The 20,840-nt window shown below is 44.3% G+C and overlaps 2 protein-coding genes across 6 annotated transcripts in view; one reads left to right on the plus strand and one right to left on the minus strand.

Moving 5' to 3' along the window:
- Positions 1-177: 177 nt before the first annotated feature.
- On the minus strand, positions 178-20,499 carry RPS27A (ribosomal protein S27a). The gene is made up of 6 exons (XM_033937455.1): positions 20,466-20,499; positions 20,311-20,375; positions 18,902-18,956; positions 15,161-15,246; positions 1,864-1,995; positions 178-362 (listed from the first exon to the last, which is right to left on the minus strand). Exons 2-6 carry the CDS (start codon positions 20,356-20,358, stop codon positions 213-215), a joined length of 471 nt encoding a protein of 156 aa, XP_033793346.1. The 5' UTR covers positions 20,359-20,375; positions 20,466-20,499; the 3' UTR covers positions 178-212.
- CLHC1 (clathrin heavy chain linker domain containing 1) overlaps positions 20,485-20,840 on the plus strand; it is a 172,528-nt gene continuing 172,172 nt past the window's right edge. For 3 of the 5 annotated variants that reach the window (XM_033937453.1, XM_033937448.1, XM_033937451.1), the window contains exon 1: positions 20,500-20,620. The gene's annotated coding sequence lies outside the window, so the exon portion shown is untranslated. Of the gene's footprint in view, positions 20,621-20,840 lie in introns of all 5 variants that reach the window. The other 2 variants (XM_033937450.1, XM_033937449.1) reach the window with 2 other exon arrangements.

Consider the following 20,840-nt stretch of genomic DNA (forward strand, 5'->3'; position numbering starts at 1 on the left):
ATGAAACCTTCCTCAAACATGTAAGGAATATGTCTCTCCCAGCTTTTCTCTGCTTTTCATAAAAAGTAATGAAAATCAGTTTTTGAATTGCTATTGCATCAAGAATTTAGTGTTGACAGTGAAATGTTACAAGATAAAGTGAAGCCTGCTTAGAACAGAAACTTTCAAAGAGCTGGCTACAATTTTATAAAGTTGCTTTATTACATATACATTTACTTGTCTTCTGGTTTATTGAAGCAGTATGTCAGACAGCATTTGCCACAGTAATGCCTGTCAAAGTGGCTGGCCATGAAGACTCCAGCACCACACTCCTCAGAAGGGCACTCACGGCGCAGCCGATGGATCTTCCCATTCTCATCAACCTAAGACAGAACATATATTACAGTCCAACAATACATCTATATGCAAAGCCATTAACATTGCCTTTTGTGGAGAAACCAGTAGAATAACATAATACAAAACACACCATACCACAATTAAACAGTTGAAGAGGGCAAACGGTAAAGCATAAGGAGACAATATTTCATATTTTGGTAATCTGCTCTTGCCCTTTTCTTTCCTGTCCAAATAATTCACTTTGATTTAACATTTAACACTAATCCAAAATTTAAAAAGCCTCCCACCAATGTTTGCCCTAGTCTACGGGCAGAGCTGTGCTTAAATCAATTGGCAGTGATATTCACACCCCTAACTAAAGTAAGTAGCTCAAGTTAGAACAGCAAAAAGGCAGTCCTGACATTAAACAAACAGCAAAAAGTGGAGTAATAATAATTTCAAAAAATATATAAATGACAAAAAATGTTTGAATAATGTCTATTCACAATCAAACTACTTTAGATGTTACTTGTATACTAATATACTTTCCATGTTATAAATGCAGACTAATTTCCAATAAAGGAGGAAAAAAGACCTGACTCCCTTCAAACATTCATAGGCCATCCAGGCAAGCCAGTTAAAATCAGTCATTAAAAAACCCTCCATACAATCTGCATTTTAATGTAATTTTAATATGTTTTATAAAAAACAGCCTCACTTATCTGAGAGTAATGCCACCAATCAAATCAGGCACTAGTACTGAATAGCAGATGATGCCTGGTATGGCTTGAGGTGTTTGATAGTTCTCTATCCTGCAGCCTCATATCTACTTTCTCCCTTCTCCTCAAAGGGATAATGAGTCCCCAGCTAGACTCCCCCCCACCCCGTTACCCTATCCAGATCTACCATTAGTTCAGTCAGTGGGTCCAATAGGCAGAAGCGATGCCCACTCATTCCTTCCCCTCTTAGCCCTGGCCTGAAAATGGCTGCTGCAACCTTTAACAGCAATCTCACCTTACACGACCACTGATACTAAAGGTAGACCCAAGGGTGGATAATATTAGACATGCTTCCTCTTATGTGGATTCTGGCTGGCTATCAGCTAGGGTCTACATCAGTGTCCTGCAATCTTTTTTACTCAGCGGCACAGTAAGCTTCGGGCTGGAGGGCACCTGGAAACGTGCAGACAATGTGATGTCACATGCATGCACATCTGCATATGTGCGAAGGCCCTCCAGACAGGGCCATGAACTACCAGTTTGGGGGGGGGGGATGCAACAGGAGAGGCCCAGAGAAGAGGCACAGGTGCTGACTGTCTGCTTGCAGATGTGCCTCTCACCTGTAGGCAGTGCTGGTGCCAGCGCCTTGTGGCACACCCAGAATCCCACAGCAGCACAGTTTGCGATACACTGGTCTACATAAAGCAAACTCAGCCCCAGATACTGAAATGCTAGTGCTCGGAATTGGTTCAGCATTGAATATCGGGGGCTAATTCTGCTCATAGCAGACATCACTTTGGAAAAGCAGCTTTCAAGCTTTTTTTTTTACCTTGTAATACTTGAGTACAGCAAGCTTCACCTTCTTTCTCTTATGCTTATTCTTCTTGGGAGTGGTATAAGACTTCTTCTTCCTCTTCTTAGCACCACCACGAAGTCTCAGCACAAGGTGGAGAGTGGACTCCTGCATAGAATGGCCAAGCAGTCAAACACCAAAATATTACACACTCAACCAGGAAACATTACCACATTCATATGTCTTAAGCTGCTGTCAAGAGTGCCATCTCATCACTTGGGAGAGGGTAGGGGGCACGACTTGCTGATATATGAAGGCTAAGATACAGAAAGGCACAACATAGCCTCCAGTGGATAAGACATTAACATTGCTCTGTTAGAAAAATATTGGGAACAGCACCTCAACTGACTTGTAGAAAAAGACAGGAATGTAACCAAGTGACCCTATTCCTACTGATAAAACAACATGACAACATTAAAAAGGAGAGAAACTAAAACTGAGGGAAAAAGCAGAAAATTACTAATAAAAACTGACAATACTACATGAGGAGTAAGTACCTGAAAAGTAACCAAAGATCAAAACAATGTAACAGAAAAAGTCTCAATAGGATTGAGTGCCACCAATCTGATTTTAAAAATTTGCAAAACAAAATGATGTGCACTAATGAAAGTGTCCTCCAACTCATCTGATAATATAAGAATCTTTATTGATCCAATAGCACAATGATACATCCAACGACTCAATGACTCAACATGTACATGTTTCGGCCAACAGGCCTGCTTCAGGAGTCTTAAGAGCCACCAATGATAATATCTGGGATGTGCTTCCACTCAAATAGATTTTGCCAAACTTCAAATAAAAAGGGATATCATATAGAAACTCTCAGGAAATGAGTGACTAGCGTCCTGCTGCAGGGAGCCACTGAAGTAGGAAGTACACCACAGAAATAATAAAAATTAAGTAGATTTGCTACAAATCAGGAAGGCCATAAAGATTTTGCTATTTTTATGCTACAGATCTTACTTAATAAAGGATGCACAAAGAGCATGTCAAAAAATGGAAGAGGTAAATCACAGAAAAGCTAACTTTTGGCAGTTGGTGTTTACATGAACTCTGAGCAAAAACAAAAAAATATCTGTTTAACAATTGGGGAGTTCAACCCCACCCCCTCCACTCCCCCAAAATAAATGAATAGTTTCTACTGCTACTATTATTACTTATTTCTATAATGTTGCACATTAAAAACATTCAAGAGACAGTCCTTGATCAGTAGAGTTTACAATCTAAATCAAACAAACAGGACAAGTAGGGGTTAGGAGTTAAAAGCAACTTTGAAAAAGTGGGCTTTTAGTCTGGATTTGAATACTGCCAGGGACAGAGCTTGACATACTGATTCTGGCAGTCTGTTCCAGGTGTACGGTGCAAGGAACATAGTTTGGAATTGGCAGTAGAGGAGAAGGGTGCAGATAAGAAAGACTTGCCTGATGAAGAGTTCTCGGGGAGGAGTATACAGAGAGATATAGAGGAACTGCAGAGTGAATGCACTTGAAAGTCAATAGGAGCAATTTGAATTGTATAGGGAGCCAATGAAATGACTTGAGGAAAGGGGTGATGTGAGCATGGCAACTCTAGTGGAATATAAGTCGTGCAGCAAAAATTTGAATGCATTGAAGGGGGGGGAGGAGAGATTTGTTACCTAGAAGACCTGTGAGAAGCAAGTTGTAGTATTCTAGGGAAAAGGTGATAAGTGTGTAGACTAGAGGTCTGCACGGGAACGGGGATCCCGTGGGTTCCCCCCCTGGCCCACGGGACTCCCACGGGGACGCCCCCTAGCCCACGGGACTCCCACAGGGATGAAAACAGCCTTCCTAAATTCTGGCGATGCAGGCATGCAGCTTACAAGTCCGGCGTCGCAGCGGGAAATAGCCATGCTGAGCAGTAAGCTCAGCACGTACACAGATGAAAGCCTTGCTTGCTGATTGGTCCGGCGGCCCCGGGCTCCATGATAGACTCGTGTTGCCGTCCCGATCTACTGGGCCTATCAGCCTTCCTCTCCCCGACGTCAAAGACGCCGACGCGGGCATTAGGCTGTTTTTGTCATTTCGGGTGGGGGGTGGCAGCGGCAGCAGCAGCCTGAAAAAGAAATCATCCTGGCCGGGGTCGGTGTCATGCTCCGGAGCTTCTACAGCCTTCCTATCTCCCTTCTACCTGCTTCCGGCCACACCCCCTGCTCCGCGGCTCTCTTCGGCAACTCAGCAGCAGCGATCGACACAAGCTTCTGACGTCGGGGCCTACCCTCTGCGAGTCCCGCTTGTTTCAACTTCCTTTTTCCACAAAGGCGGGACTCGTAGAGGGAAGGCCTCGATGTCGGCAGCTTGTCTTGATCACCGCTGCTGACGAGTTGCTGAAGAGAGCCGCGGAGCAGGGGGGTGTTGCCAGGTGCAGGTAGAAGAGAGGGCCAGATGCAGGACTCGTGGGTGAGGGAGGAGAAGAGAGAGGGGAGGGAAACAAAAGGAAATATTTCATACTGAGCTGTGCCGGAGTGGAGGGAGGTTGGAAAGATTCTGGCTACCGGGTGCAGTATCAAAGGAAAAGGGGGGAAAGCTGAAAATGGAGATAGTGATACAAAGAAGAGAAAGAGTAAGCAGGATCTACTGAATAAGGATAGAGATACAGAGGGGACATGAAGAGGAGGTGAAATAGAGACATAGAAGTAATGCTGAAAAAGTGGGGGGGGGAGATAAAGACATTGAAAGGGCAAATGGTGAACATGGGGTAAAGACAAGGACAGAGACAAATGAAGATTCTGAAAAAGTGGTGAGATAGGGATATAGGTGAGATGGACACAAAGAAGGGTGATGCTGGAAAATAGGTGGAATGGTAATTCTGACAAACACAGAAGGGAAATGCTGGATCAAGGAGAGATGGGGCTCAGCCTGGATGGAATGAGGAGAAATGCCTTGTTGGCCCGGAACTTCCTCTCCTACGTCAGAATTGACGTCAGGGAGCGGAATGCTGGTCAGCGCGACGCTTCTACAGGGAAAGCTTGGGACAACGGTGGCTTGGGGGCTATTCCCCGATGGCGGTGGCAGCAAACCGAGTGGCTTGGGGGAGGGCACGGAGAAAGAAAGAAAGGGGGCAGACAGGGAGACAGAAAGAAGGGGGAACAGGGAGACAGAAAGAAAAAGTTGGGGGAGAGAATGAGGTCTGGAGGAGAGGAAACATACAGGAGGCTGAAAGAAAGGAAGAAAGATTGGATGCACAGTCAGAAGAAGAAAGTGCAACCAGAGACTCATGAAATCTCCAAACAGCAAAGGTAGGACAAATGATTTTATTTTCAATTTAGTGATCAAAATGTGTCTGTTTTCAGAATTTATATCTGCTGTCTATATTTTGCACTATGGCTCCCTTTTACTAAACCGTAATATCATTTTTTAGCGCAGGGAGCCTATGAGCATTGAGAGCAGCGCGAGGCATTCAGCGTAACTCCCTGTGCTAAAACCTACTATTGTGGTTTAGTAAAAAGGGAGGGGGTGTATTTGTCTATTTTTGTATTTTGTTACCGAGGTGACATTGCATAGAGTCATCTGCCTTGGGAAATGTATATGGCAGATATCTTTGTTTTGTGTTCAAAAGAAAAGGAAATGCATTTCTGGTTTTATTTCTACAGTGTTGAAGTACTTGTTGGCCCTTGCTGTGACTGGTGGGGATCCCCAAGCATGCCAGCAGAGGACCTCCTCTAGAGATGGTCAGAATTCCCCTCCACCAAGCGCAGCAGTCGCTGGCAGCATCCATGAGCCACTGAGGTGCCAGCATCTGTGACTCAGGGACGCTACTGCTGCCTGCCAAGCTTGGCACAGTTTGTGGGTTCTCATCAGCTGAGTATTTATATTTACATTAGAGGTTCTGGTAGAAACCCGGTAGAAACCCATTTACAAAGTATGTATTCTTCCCAATTAATATTTCCAAATTAATAAAGTCTCTTTGCTTATTTGTAAATGGGTCTCTACCAGAGCCTTTAATTCAGTAGCATAATTAAATAAAATAACTATTTCTGAAGTTTATAGGGAAGGATGGTGACGGAGGGGATTCCTCGTGGGGACGGGTGGGATTTCTGTCCCCGCGCAACTCTCTAGTGTAGACTGAACGTTTGGATTCTTACCATTGATAATCTTATTTCTTGTAAACAGGAATATCAGTCTTGACCAATGGCTATTTACCCTTCTTTACTGTGAAGTCTGTAGAGAGCATAATTTACATATTCTTCAGCTCCTTCTACTCTGGGCTGGGCTAGATTTCCTCAGTCTGTATCAAAGAAGTAAGTCAGCTCTAGAGTGTGTACAAAAAGAGAGGGGATGTGGAGAGTCTTCTGAGATAACACAAATCTATTCTGTTAAAACTAAAACAGCACGCCTGTAGAAGGGAAAACTGCAGGTGGAGCTAGATCTCCCAGTGAAGTAGAGCAGAGTCTCAGAAAAGTATCTGGAATGGATTCCTTCTGCATATGGCACGCAGCCATTGAAACAACCCACTTGTCTAGAATGTCTCACTATTACACTGGAAACAGCATTAATTAAAACATTTTGCAATGAATAACGAGGTGAAATGAAACTTGTGTACAACCTGAAAAAGTCGCTCTATTTGTAAATTTTACACTACTGTAATAAATTCATCACCTCCCTGACCATAAGGGACAATGAAAGTAAATAAGACATCCGACCCTCCAGACATGTCTGAGACAGAAAGCATAAGAACATAAGAGATGCCGCTGCTGGGTCAGACCAGTGGTCCATTATGCCCAGCAGTCCGCTCACGCGGCGGCCCTTTTGGTCAAAGACCAGTGCCCTAACTGAGACTAGCCCTACCAGCGTATGTCCTTGTTCAGTAGGAACTTGTCTAACTTTGTCTTGAATCCCTGGAGGCTAATGAATTGTCAGGGTGGGCATAAAGACTGATTCCCGTTTACAAGAAAGAAGATTATCAAAGGTAAGAACCTAATCTTCCACTCTAGTACAAAAGGAACATCAGTCTTGATCAATGAGAGGTACCAAAGCAGTCCCTAGTGCCTAGGGAGGGATTAAGTGAGCCTGCTGCTAGTACCACAGAACCAAATGCTGTATCCCTTCTGGATGCTGCTACATCCACCCTGTAAAACTTGGTAAAAGTGTGGAGGAGAGACTACGTGACTGCCCTACAAAGCAAGAACTCGCAGCAACCATGCATGAGGGCAGGATCATAGGACGATTCCTCCTGCCCTGGTTCACCGCTGGATCACCAGGGAGGTGGGAGGGAGGTAAGAGTTATCAGAGTCAGCCAGGACAGGCAATGGGAGGGATCACGCTTGTCCAAGCCCACCACAGAATGGGACAGGCAATGGGAGGAGTCGCGCCTGTCCCAGCCCACCAATGGACCACCAGGTCTTAAGGCAGGTCCAGTGGAGACCTACAACAGGTCCAGGAGTGGGGTAGGCAGGCGCTAACCCGAATATAAACTGAGATCCCCAGTTTTGGGCTATTTTTTGGGGCCCAGAAATCTTGGTTTATTATTCCAATATATATGATACTTGCCCCTTGTGGGTCCTTATCCTTCGGAGGACTCTTGCTACCATCAATCACAGGGGAAATATACACTGTACAGAAGCTCTGCTGGAGACCAGTGCTGGACCATAGCGGCCACACCATCGCTTGCAGGCTCAAATCTTTGACTGAAGAACCGAGCGGCCTTCTTGTTGCTGGCTGATGCCATGAGATCAAACGCCAATCGACCCCAGCGCTGTACAAATGTCAAAGGCCTCTTGAGACAGAGACCACTCTTGAATCCAGTGTCTGACAACTCAGAAAATCTTTTTGCACATTGTCAACTCCTGCTACATGTGCCACTGCTGCCGCTTTTAGGCCTACCACCGCAGCCTCAAATTGTCCACTCCACCTTCACTAGGAAGGAAGGTATAGAAACATGATGGCAGACAAAGGCCAAATGGCCCATTAAGTCTGCCCATCCGCAGTAACAATTATCTCTCTCTCAGAGATCCCACATGCCTATCCCAGGCCCTCTTGAATTCAGACACAGTCTCCTTCACCACCTCTTCCAAAAGACTGTTCCAAGCACCCTTTCTGTAATAGTATCTTACACCACTAGGGAATTCACCTTTGATGTTATTAAACAGCTGCTGGAACTCGGCATTTTTTTTTAGCTATGTCTTGGACTTGGCTTCCCCTAGGGAGCCCCTAAGGAACCTCCCAGTGGTCAGTTAGCATCCTGGTAATATCAGGATATAAGGGAAAGCATGTCACCTGTGCTTCTGTGCTGCTCATGACCGAACCCTGCATGGTAGAGGTCTGGGCTGGTTCTAGCTTTAGTTCCTGTAGGGATCCTGTAATGATTCCCTGCAGAGTGAATGGTTTGAAAAGCCTGCACACAGTCTGGTCCTCTCCAAGGTCCAGTGCTGTCATCTGATTGTGGTCTAGCCTACCAAGCTGAGATGCTGAATCTCTTAAGCACAGAGGACCCCCAAATGAGAAAGCAGAGGCATGGACTCTAAACAATCTTCGTCAAAACCTGTTCAGTTTGAGTCCCCAAACACTTGAGCATGGCTTAGACCAGGGGACCCAATGCCATTCGTGAGAAGCCCAGACACCATTCTTGCCAAGATTCCCAAGGGGCCAGGCTGACTTCTGTAGCTTAAAAAAGCCTTATACATATGTATGAATTCAGGAGGAAAGCATTGCCCAGAGGGACATGGTGGCACCTCCAGTGGTGCCTGCTGAGTAATTGTCCTCGGCACGTGGCTGTGCTTCACTGCGGACACAAGCTCTTCATTTTCTGGCTCCAGCTAAACTTTCTGGCCCAGGAAATGTTCCACCCTTCCCCCCCATGAGGAATGAGAATGGGTGAAGAGCGAAGCTCCTGCCCCCCCCCCCCCCACCTCATCTGACGTGCCACATGTGGAACAATGACCCCCCCCTCAGACAAGCATCCGCCACAAATCTGGCAGAAATTCAAAGTATCTCCTGATTATATGCCACATCACATTAAATTTTCTAATAATCCATCTTTGAATCTAAGAAACAATGATACTTTTCAGTATTCTAGATACAACTAATATTAACCAGCAGTCTAATTTTAAATGTTTCAAAAAAGACCTATTTCATGAATTTGTTACTAATAATTCCTAAATATTGTTACACTAGTTTTTAATTTGTACCACCATAATTACTTATGTAAACCGCTGTGAACTTCATGGAGATACTGGTAGTATACAAATAAAAATTGTATTGATGAGTCCATCTATGCCCTTTTTAATCATAAAATAGGGATTTTGAGATAGAGACATTTAAAATCAAGTTGGGAAATCCAAGATGTCCACCAGAATAGATTTTAGCAACAAAAATGGCCCATGAAGGCAAAAATTAAACACCAAAAATTCAGGTAAGGGGTTTTTGGAGGTGGGGGACCCTGTCTCTAGCCTCAGAAATTTTAAACTTTTAAGAAACCCCCCTTCCCTACACACAGACACAATTTTCCCATAGGGTGTGTAACAGCCTTACTCACTGTGCCATGCTATATGCTGGGAGCCACTAACAGAGAACCTCTAGTCAGAGGTATGAGAAGATTTCTGCCTCAGACAAGCCTGACAAAGGAAAACAGACTTGTTTCTTTGGACTGTTGTCCTGAAAGATTGGACCCTCAGATAGAGAATGACACGGTGGCGGTTTACCCGCGGCTACTGCGTTTAGCCGCGGGTAACCCGCCAAAAACGGGGAATGAAAATTAGCAGCCTCTGCGGGGACAAGGCCATCACCGCCCCGTGGAGCGGTGAATGGTCTTGTCACTGCAGTGAGGCATAAAGGATCGTGCGGTCCCTGCAGCCCCCACCCGCTGGCTCGATCGTTTAACCAGCTTCCTCTCTCCACCTCACCTTAGTTTGCCGGCTTTCTTTTTCGGCGACTGGAACACTTTCAAAAGAGCCGCGCACGCGCGGCTGCTCAATATTCAATCTTCTGCTCTGACCCAACCGGAAACAGGAAGTTGCAGCAGAGCAGAAGATTGAACTTTGAGCAGCCGCGCATGCGCGGCTCTTTGAAAGCGTGCCGGTCGCCGAAAAAGAAAACCGGCAAACTAAGGAGAGCTGGAGAGCAGTAGCGTACCAAGGGGGGGGGGGGGGCGAAAAAGGTAATGGCGCCAGGCCTTGGAGCACCGAGGCAGACCGCTTCTCCCCCCTCCCAGCCGAACCCCCAATGACCCTCCTATCTCTCCCCCCCCAAGTGAACCTTTCCAACCCTCCCAGCGAAAGCAGCAAACCTCCCTCCAGTAGCGTCGGCTTTCTCCTCCCTCTGCCGCATCACTGATGACGTCATCAGTGATGACGTCATCAGTGATGCGGCAGAGGGAGGAGAAAGCCGCGAAGGAGGTTTGCTGCTCTCGCTGGGAGGGTCGGAAAGGTTCACGGCGGGGGGGGAGATGGGAGGGTCAGCGGGGGTTCGGCTGGGAGGGGGGAGAAGCGGTCTGCCTCGGTGCTCCATTACCTTCTTCGGCCAGCAGCAGCGTTTACAATTCGCTGCTGTTGCCGGCTTCAGGCCTTGTTCTCTGCCGGGTCCTGCCTACTTCCTATTTTCATGAAGACAGGACCCGACAGAGAGGAAGGCCTGAAGCGGGCAACAGCAGTGAATTGTGAATGCTGCTGCTGCCCGATGAAGTTCAGGACATCAGGACATCGGGGAAGGAGCAGGGAGAAATCGGCTGCTGGCTTGGGGGTGAGGGTAGGGAAAGAATCGTGGAAGTGGAGAAATTGGCACGATGGCTTTGTGGGGGCTAGAGGGAGAGAGAAAGAAAGGCAGAAATAAAGAGGGGTCAGGGGGAGAGAGAAAGAAAGGCAGAAAGAAAGAGGGGGACCAAGGGAAGAGAGAAAGAAAGGCAGAAATAAAGAGGGAGTCAAGAGGGAGAGAAAGAAAGGCAGAAAGAAAGAGGGGGACCAGAGAGAGAGAGAAAGAAAGGCAGGAATAAAGAGGGGGGGGTCAAGGGGGAGAGAAAGAAAGAGGAGGGCCAGGGGGGGAGAGAGAAATAAAGAGGGAGGCCAGGGGGAGATAGAAAGAAAGGCAGAAATAAAGAGGGGGGCCAGAGGGAGAGAGAAAGAAAGGCAGAAATAAAGAGGGGAGCCAGGGGGAGAGAGAAAGAAAGAGGGGGGGGGGGCAGGAGAAGAAAGAAGAAGAACCAGAAGAAGGACCAGAGACTCATGAAATCACCAGACAAAAAGGTAGGAAAAATGATTTTATTTTCAACTTAGTGATCAAAATGTGTCCGTTTTGAGAATTTATATCTGCTGTCTATATTTTGCACTATGGCCCCCTTTTACTAAAACCGCTATCGCAGTTTAGTAAAAAGGGAGGGGGAATATTTGTCTATTTTTGTATAGTTGTTACTGAGGTGACATTGCATAAAGTCATCTGCCTTGACCTCTTTGAAAACCCGCAGAATATAAATGATAATTAACATTTTCTCTGCGTACAGCGTGCTTTGTGTTTTTAAAATTTTATTGTTGGTAGATCATTTTGACTTGGTCACAAAGGTAAGGGGGAGGGAGGGAGGGGAGCTGCTGAAAGACATCTAGTAATCCTTGCAGGCTTGACTGTGCAGGGAATTATTTTTGTAAAATCATGTTTTGTTATGTGACTGGCATTATCTAGACTTTAATTTCTATGAATGAATAGAATGAAAATGATATAAAATTACTTGCTTGCGGGGACCGCGTGTTCCGGCTCACACAAGGAAGGAGGGGGTGAAAGGGAAAAAGTTTCTCTTCCTTGGAAATAGATTCTGAAGTGACCTCATCAAAGAAGACCAGCACCAAATGTACAAGAAATCCCTTAAACAATGTCAAAAGAGCCCAAAATAGAAAACTGCTACTGCCTTGAGACTCCATTATTGAAGGAATCAACTTGAAATCACAGAAGAGACAGGAAAAGGTTAAATGCCTCATGGAATCCTCAGGTACAAAACACAAACCAAATTGTGCATGAAATCAGAGCAGACAGTAAGAATTATAAAATTGATATCATTATCCATCTGGAAAAAAAGGCGTACTAGAAATAATGCCTCAGCAATACAATTTTCAGAAGTTCTATTTGCTCATGGTAAGGGAGAAGAGAGACTGCTAGTGATGGTAGGGGGGACTGATAGAAGATATGAAAGAAGGGTAGTAGAAAGGAACAGATGGTAAAGGAGGGAGGGAAGGGTGGTGGTGGAAAGGAATAGAACAGACATTGAAAGAGGGTAGAGAGGAACAGACCCTGAAAGGAAATGTGGAAGGCAGAGTGGGGAGAAGACGCTGGAAGGGAAGAAGACAGATGCCAGACTATGGGGGAGCGGAGGGAAGAAGATGGGTGCTAGACGGGGACGGGGCAGTAAATGGGATGGCAGTGGCGGTGACGGGGCGGTGAAAGGGATGGTGGTGACGGTGACGGGGCGGTGAAGGGAACGGCGGTGACGGGGCAGTGCAGAGGATGGTGGGCCGGGGATGGTGCAGTGACGGGGACAGATTTTTTCCCCGTGTCATTCTCTACCCTCAGACCCCCACCGGAGTCTGCATGACTTTGTGGGGGAAGGAATGCATTCAGCCCTGATCCTGTTACAAAACCGTCTTGGAAGCCGCACAGCCTGTGCTCAAGCTCACTGCAGACAGAACCTGGGGCGAGCCTGCTTTCAAGGGAATGGTCCCAGAGTCTCGTTAATGCAGGCAATCCACACAGGAATCATGCAAAGTATTTGCCTGCGGGCTACAGACCTCTGCCCTGACAGTCTGTATCTTCTTGCAGCCAAAGATGTCTCGGGGGAACCAAGAGCCTCTACAGCATCAAAAGCCTCAATTACAATAGAAAACCCCAAAAATAAACGTGAGCTGAACAGAGAAGCTCCTACAACTTTGCTGAAAAGAGTAAGACTGAGGAAATCTAGCACATCCCAGAGTGAGAGGAGGAAGAGCTGAAGAATATGTAAATTAGACTCTCTATAGACTTCACAGTAAAGGAGGGTAAATACCTATTGGTCAAGACTGATATTCCTATTGCACGAGAAAAGGGTTTTGGTAGTGTACTCAGAGGAAGGGTCAGATTTTGGAGACATTACAGAGAAAAACTGGCGAGACAGGAGGATGAGAGTAGGTTTAGGAAGAAGGACAAGTAACTCAGTTTTAGTCATGTTCAGTTTTAAGAGCAATGGGACATCCAGGCAGCAGTCTCAGACAGGCAGGCTGAGACCTGGGCCTAGATTCCTGTAGAAATTTCTGGTGTAGAGGTAGATCTGGGAATCATCAGTGATACTGAAAACCATAAAAGGAGATCAGAGCACCTAGGGAATGAGTATAAATGGAGAGAAGAGGAGGTCCCAGGAAAGAGCCCTTGGGTACCCCAACTGATAGTAGGATAGCAGTGGAGAAGGATCCACCAATGCATACATTAAAAGTGCAATGTGAGAAATAAATTTCCCTCTCTTCCCCCCTCTTTTACAAAGCAAGATAGTGCAGCGACCCATGCTAATTGCCAAAGCCCACAGGGATTTAAATGGCTTCAGGGCTTTTGCCACACGGCCTAAATAGAAACAATTCCATTTAAAGCATGGCTTTAATGTAATGAGGAAACTCAAAAATCAAGCAGCTCCCATTTGAAAAAATCTAAAGTCCTGCTTTGAAAACTCCTTATCCTACCACTTGACAGTTATTAAAAATGGCCCTCCAGATGTGCCAAAAAGCAAAACAAAACAAACCCCAAAAACAATTAATCCCACAAAGTATGTTCAAGACTTAAGCTACTCTTGTAAAAACTAAATAGAAAATTAATGTTAACAGCTAGTATATGTTAAGAAAATAATTTCTTATTATTACACTAGTCTTTAAGCCCGTTACATTAACGGGTGCTAGAATAGTTGTGTGTGTGTGTCTTTCTTTCTCTCTCTCTGTCTCCTTGGCTGCTGTCTGTCTTTCTTTCTGTCTCTCTCTTTCCTCGGCTGTCCACCACCATCCCTTGCCTGCTCCCCCTTGTCCAGCAGTAGCCCTTTTCCCTTCCTTTTACCTCCACCATGTCCAGCAGCAGCCCTTCTCCCTTCATTTAACCTCCCCCCTGTCCAGCAGCACCTCTTCCCTGCTCCCCCTGTCCATCCATACCTGTCCAGCAGCACCCATTCACTGCTCCCCCTGTCCAGCTGCAGGCCTTCTCCCTTCCTTTTACCTACCCCATGTCCAGCAGCAGGCCTTCTCCCTTCCTTTTACCTCCCCCCCTGTCCAGCAGCAGGTCTTCTCCCTTCCTTTTACCTTCTCCTCCTGTCCAGCAGCAGGTCTTCTCCCTTCCTTTTACCTCCCCCCTGTCCAGCAGCACCCTTTCCCTGCTTCCCCTGTCCAGTAGTACCCCTTCTCCTTTCCCTGCTCCCCCTGTCCAGCATCCGCTAGCCCGGGCAGCCTTAGGGCTTTTGCTAGGCCGGCCCACTTTGCATTATCTAAGTGGGATGGCCCAGCAAATGCCCCGCGGCTGCAAGATGAAACCGCGGCTGCTGCGTTTGCTGGTCAGGGGGTGAGAAGAGGCATTGCGGCAGCGCAGGAAGTCAGCCGGCATCGGAGATCGGGGCAGAAGGCAGGCAGTGCGCATGTGCAGCACGGAAGCATACATCATGGTGGCAGGGATCACGGCATTGTAAGTGCGCATGCGCGCTTAGGGTTTTATTATAGAGGATAAGACTATCACTATACAATCCTCAAATTCTCCTTCTTTCCCTTTGGTCTCCTTCCACCCTCACAGCACGCTTTTTTTTTTTGTTTACTGCCTTAGGCCTAGTATCATGCAGATTACAATAAAAAGTTTGCAGGCTGAAAAGATTGAGAGAAAACAGCAATCCCATGGAACGCAAAACTGGTATTTTGGGTATGAAAATTCTGTCATGCTGCGACTGCTTTTGTTATGCATTTAGCAACCATCTAAATGCTTTAGGTTTTGAGAAAGATCAGTCAAATGCATTAAAATTGTGTTAGTCAAAAGGACAATGCACTTATACAGTATTTGTGATCAACTTACTATACTTTTTAATATATATAAGTGGAACAAAAACAGTTTGCAATCCTGTCCATAATCTAATATTTACTTCTGGTAAGGTTTACAGTCAAATTCTTCAACTCTAATGAAATCTAATTCAGAGTGCCTGGCATATTCCTTTCTTTCCTAGTATTATTCAGAAGTTAGCTAGAAGGTACTCTAACAAACTCACCACCCTACAGCAAATAGTAAATGAGACTACAGGAGAAATTGTACACTGCTAAAAAATGCTATAAGTTGTCCTGAGTGTATGAACATACCTTCTGAATGTTGTAGTCTGACAGAGTGCGACCATCTTCTAGCTGTTTGCCAGCAAAAATCAGTCGCTGCTGATCAGGAGGAATGCCTAAAGTAGGGAGGGAAAAAAAAAAGTTATATATTGCAAAAAGGTTGGCTGCAACGCGGAACATTTTTATTCCATCATAGCTTTAGCCTATCCAAGAGGTTTAGAATGAAAAAAAAAAAAATCAGTACTGCACTGCGTTCCAAATACACACATTAACATTAAAACAAGTTATTAAATATAGTTAATGACTGTATAAAAGCATGTTAGTTACAAGGAAATTAAGGATAAGTAGCATATTTTTAAATAATGCAATGAGAACTAGACAGCTCAGGGGCATAGTTACATATCCTTCAACCTCTAGGCAACCATCTAAAGTCCTAGCTAAAACACTAAATTCTTCTTTACGGAGAGGATGGTTGATGTGTAGAATGCGCTCCTCCCTCAGTAGCGCATTCCACGCATCAACTACCCTCTCCATAAAGAATTTCCTAACATTACTCTTGAGTCTACCAACCCTCAACCTCAAATTATGCCCTCTGATTTTACCATTTTCCTTTCTCTGGAATAGATTTTGTTCTAAGTTAATACCTTTCAAGTATTTGAACGTCTGAATCATATCTCCCTGTCCCTTCTTTCCTCTAGGTTATACATATTCAGGGCTTCCAGTCTCTCCTCATAGGTCTTCTGGCGCAAACCTCCTACCATTTTCATCGCCTTCCTCTGGGCCGCTTCAAGTCTTCTTATGTCCTTCACCAGATACTGTCTCCAAAATTGAACACAATACAGTACTCCCCCGATATTTGCGGGGGTTCCGTTCCAGAAACCCCCGCGAATACGGTTTTTCATAGGGGAGACTGAAGAGGGCAGCGCTCCTGATTAGATAAGGCCTGACTTAGTGCTGGAAGAGGCGGTTGGAGCATACCAAGAGTGATTTCCTGCATGCGTGGCGCTCCGGCTGCTCTCTCCTGCCTCTCCCGCTGCCCTTTCCTTGTCGACGGTTCGCGGTCGGAAAATACCGCGAACGACCGGGACCGCTGACCGCAGGAACACTGTACTCCAAGTGTGGCCTCACCATCAACCTGTACAGGGGCATCAACACTTTCTTTCTTCTACTGGTCACGCCTCTCTCTATACAGTCTAGCATCCTTCTGACAACAGCCACCGCCTCGTCACACTGTTTCTTCACCTTTAGATCTTCAGACATTATCACCTCAAGGTCCTTCTCCCCATCCATGCATATCAGACTCACCTCCCAGCACAGATGATAAAACACAAAATAAGTATCTCCCCATTCCAGTTCTCATAGAGATAGAAGGAATTCATACAAAACTCCTTCTAGGGTTTCCAAGTTTATTGTAAATTTGATTAAATGCTTATCAAAATATTAAGCGTATTACAGCAATAAAATAGGGGTAAGAACAGAAATAAAACCAGAATTAAAAACAACAGTATTAAACAGACAAAATATACTCAGATAAACAAGACACAAAATAAATTAATAAGAACAAAAGGATAGGGGGGAGAACTACAATAAATACAGAAAAGAAAACATATATGGGAAATAAACAAAAGGACTAAGGGGTTCAATAAGAAAATAATAGTAGCATAGTTAGCCCAAAGCATCAATGAATAAGAAGCTTTTTAAAGCTCCTTTAAATTTATCTAAGTTCTGCTCTGCCCTAAGATAAGTGGGTAATGCATTCCAGAGTGTGGGTGCGGTAACTGAGAATATTGTTGTTCTACGGGTATTTATTATTTTTAAAGAAGAAACCCAAAGTAGATGCTGTCCAGAGGATCTTAAGGATCTATTAGATTTTTTATCAATGAATGCTGGTTCTTTGGTTTTGAATATTAAAGGGGCAATCTTATAAGTTATCCTTGTTTATATTTCTATAAATCTCAGTCCTGCTGCACACCTGCCACAGACTTGTAAAAGAGAACATTGCAGTACAGTGTTCCCCTGGTCGTTCGTGGTCAGCAATTCGCGGTCCCGGTCATTTGCGGTATTTTCTCACCGTGAACCACCAACAAGGAGAGGGAAGCAGCAGAGGCAGGATAGAGCAGCCGGAGTGCCAGCGAGTGCAGGAAATCACTCGCTGTAAGCTCCGACCGCCTCTTCCTGCACTAAGTCGGGCCTTATCCAATCAGGAGCTGCTTTGACACAAAGCATATAAGAACAAGACTGGAATGTTTTCATAGATTTAAAAAATTATCTTATTAAATCTAATAGATGCTGGCATTGTCGTCTTGATATAGGGACACTGGATCATCTGCTGTTCTATTGTCCTTCGATACTCAATTTTTGGAAATCGATATGGGGACAGACTAATGCTATACTTGAGTCATCAATTCCATTGACATATGAGGTAATCATATGTGGGATTATATTACATCTGAAGCCCTCATTGGACAGATATAAAGGTTGGCTTTTCCTTATTATGACCAGGATAGCCATGCAAATGGTTACTTGCAATTGGAAGAACTAGGATCGCCTTAACTTTACTTTTTGGTGGGCAAATTTATGTTTAAGTTATAGGTATGAAAAGGTGAATGCGGATATGCTGGGGCATACTAAGAGATTCAAGTTAATTTAGGGCCCATTGACGTCTTTTATGGATTCATTATAGTTGTCTTTTCCTTTATTTCTGTTGGTATAATACACCCAAACCCAGGGGGAGGGAGAGCGGTTCTATTCCCTTATGAAAATGTTGGTTGGGTGGGGGGTTTTTAATGTATGGATTTTGATTGATTATAAGTGCATATATGATTAATATTATTTGTATAGATACTATATTGCATTTATGTTAGCTTTAGAAACTCAATAAAGATTTTAAAAAAAAATTTATGTTACTGCCAAGTTTATTGGGTTGACAAACTTACTTAGTTTGCCATGTGTTTAACCACTGGCTCAATGAAATACAAACATTTTCATCAAAGACCACATTTGCCACCATGAATCTGTTGGGGAGACGGGGTTATTTTGCTATTCTCATTTCTTCAGATTTTGCTTATCTTTCTTTTTCTGCTGCTTTATTTCTTTTCACCCATCACATGTATCCCCTCCATGTTCACATCACACTTCCAAGGTTCAACCCCAAAGAATCCAAGTAATGTACAGGAGCAGTTAGCAAATCAAAGCTCCCCTGCCCACCCACTCCATGCCACTTCTTTCATCGTAATTATAAGAATCTGTCTCTTTCTCTACAATCCATAAGAAACAGAGCAAATTGTTTCCTGGAAAGAACAAGAAGAGCTCCCACCACTGTCATCTGTTTCTAAGTGGGGAAGTAACCACTTATGGGACAGAGAGGATTGATGCCCATGCCCCAGGTTTCCAACTCCTTCCTTAGAATCTTTTAACAGCCTGCTATATAAGTGGGCATCAATTCACCATCAATTCACCTTGATTAGGCAGCATTCCCTAATCAAGTCATATGTTATAGAGCTATAATGTCTTGAACAATAGAGAAGAAATATTGTTTCATTTATCTTCAATCTCTTAATGTCTTTAGTGACCCCATATTCTGAACTATAATCACCCTTAAGCAAGAGCATTATACAACTTATAACATTTGTATCAGTCTTTAAAAGAAAGATTGAAAAACAAGCATTCATGATCTGAACAGTCATTCACTGCCTTAAAATTTAGTCTCGTATACTTATTGAGCAAAGATTTAAACAGCATTGATACAATCACTTAGGCAAAGGAACTTGCCTTCTTTATCCTGAATCTTAGCTTTGACATTTTCAATAGTATCTGAGCATTCAACCTGAAAGAGTCAAAAGAAAAGGCTTAATATAAACCCATTGGAAAACTTTCCTACTCTAAAATGTTTTCAACAGTGGAACAAAATGTAAATATCTTGGCTTGCCTTCTGTTGTATACCATAAATTAAATCAACATTAACATGCCCAAACTAAGGCTACAATAAAATGTCCAGAGCCCAAAATACAAAAGCATTGTCAATTCTATTTGCTACTAGCTAGATAATGACACAGAGACAAATTTTTCCCCGTCCCTGCGGAAACTCATTTTCAGGTCCTGGCAAGTTCTTTTCCTGCCACTTTTCCTGAAAGCTCCATCTTCATCTGCAGAAACCTCAAACACTAAAATCATAAGTGTTTGAGGCTTGGGGATTTAAGGCAGAGCTTACAGGAATGGGGCTGGGACAGTGCCAAAACTTGCGGGGACGGTGAAAAATTTGTCCCCGTGTCATTCTCTACTACTGGTATGGTACATTAGTTAATAATATTTACTACTCAATAATAGAGCATCGCTATAGGAAAGCATGCAATCAAAAAGTTTGAAAATGAACTGAAAAAGGCTTTGTTATGTACTTTGAAATTAAAGTTTAATCGAACAGATGCAAAACTTCAGCTGATTGTTAGCCGCTCTCCAGACACAAATATATTTTAAACCCACAAACTACATGACTTCGTTGCCAAAGAATAGGGTAAAAGCAGCTTAGAAAGGTTAAAAAAAACCGGATTGCATAATTTTCTAAAAGAGAAGTCCATTAGCCAAGGAGGGCCTTTGAGATCCCTGGTCTAGCCTACAGTATGTCAATTTCTATGTTCTAACAATTTTTTTTTTAAATGGAAAGCATAGTCATAACCAATGTGGTGGTGTTTTGTTTTTAACACGGCCACAGAAAGCTTTATTTTTTTTTGTAAAAATTTTATTATTTTAAAAACTACAACAGTGTAGTACATTTGATTGAAAACAGAAAAATATTACAGAGATTACACCATTTTATACAATTAGTATATAGAACCATAACTTTACCCACCATCTATCAATTATTAATAATACAAGACAACTTTATTTATTACATTGATATGAAGAATTAATATCAATTTCTCAATGACCTCTTCCCTCCCCCACCCCGGATATGTAAGCTTTAGCATGAGTCTAAATAAGGCTAGCGTGCGGTCTGTCCTCAGCGACTGGGGCCGACCAAGCTCCGGAAGCCGCGAAACAAGGCCCGAAGCCACGTGGCCACCGGGCAGTAGCAACACGCCGGGAAGCGGCCCTCACAGTCGCCGTACAGCAACAGCGAGTTGGAAGCACTCCCGGCCCCATGCAAAAGCCAGAGGCCGCCGCCTCTCCCTTCCTCTGCTCACCTCGAGGGTGATGGTCTTGCCCGTGAGGGTCTTCACAAAGATCTGCATTCTGCAGCCGAATCCACCTGCGGGGGCACGAGACAGAGAACACACGTTACAGCCAGAACGAGGCCATAAAATCGAAAGGCGAACTAGGAGCGCGCCGCTGCACTCACCTCCAGCTATGGCGGACCGGGAGAAGAGGTCTTTCCTTCCGCCGCACGGGGTTTTCCCATCACTTACCCAAGGGCTCAGGGGTGCCTTACTTCCTGCCGGTCTGCGGAGTACACGTTTCGTCGCGTTTAAAGTTTGCACTAAGCTACTTTTACATGTATGAAATTGTGTAAATGCTGCAATAGCATTATTATAATGTTAAAATACATACATAATATTGGTTAGTCCTGTTGCTAATTAGAAATGTGCATTATGGGACTCGTGGTTTATTGGCTAATTTCTTGGGGGGGGGTTCTATCATTCAATTTTTTAAATTTATTTAGGTATTTCCGTAGATACTGTATCTCTTTGCAACTTTTAATCAACTAGCATTACAC

Source organism: Geotrypetes seraphini, chromosome 3, assembly GCF_902459505.1.
Source record: "Geotrypetes seraphini chromosome 3, aGeoSer1.1, whole genome shotgun sequence".
In the NCBI taxonomy this organism is placed as follows: domain Eukaryota; kingdom Metazoa; phylum Chordata; class Amphibia; order Gymnophiona; family Dermophiidae; genus Geotrypetes; species Geotrypetes seraphini.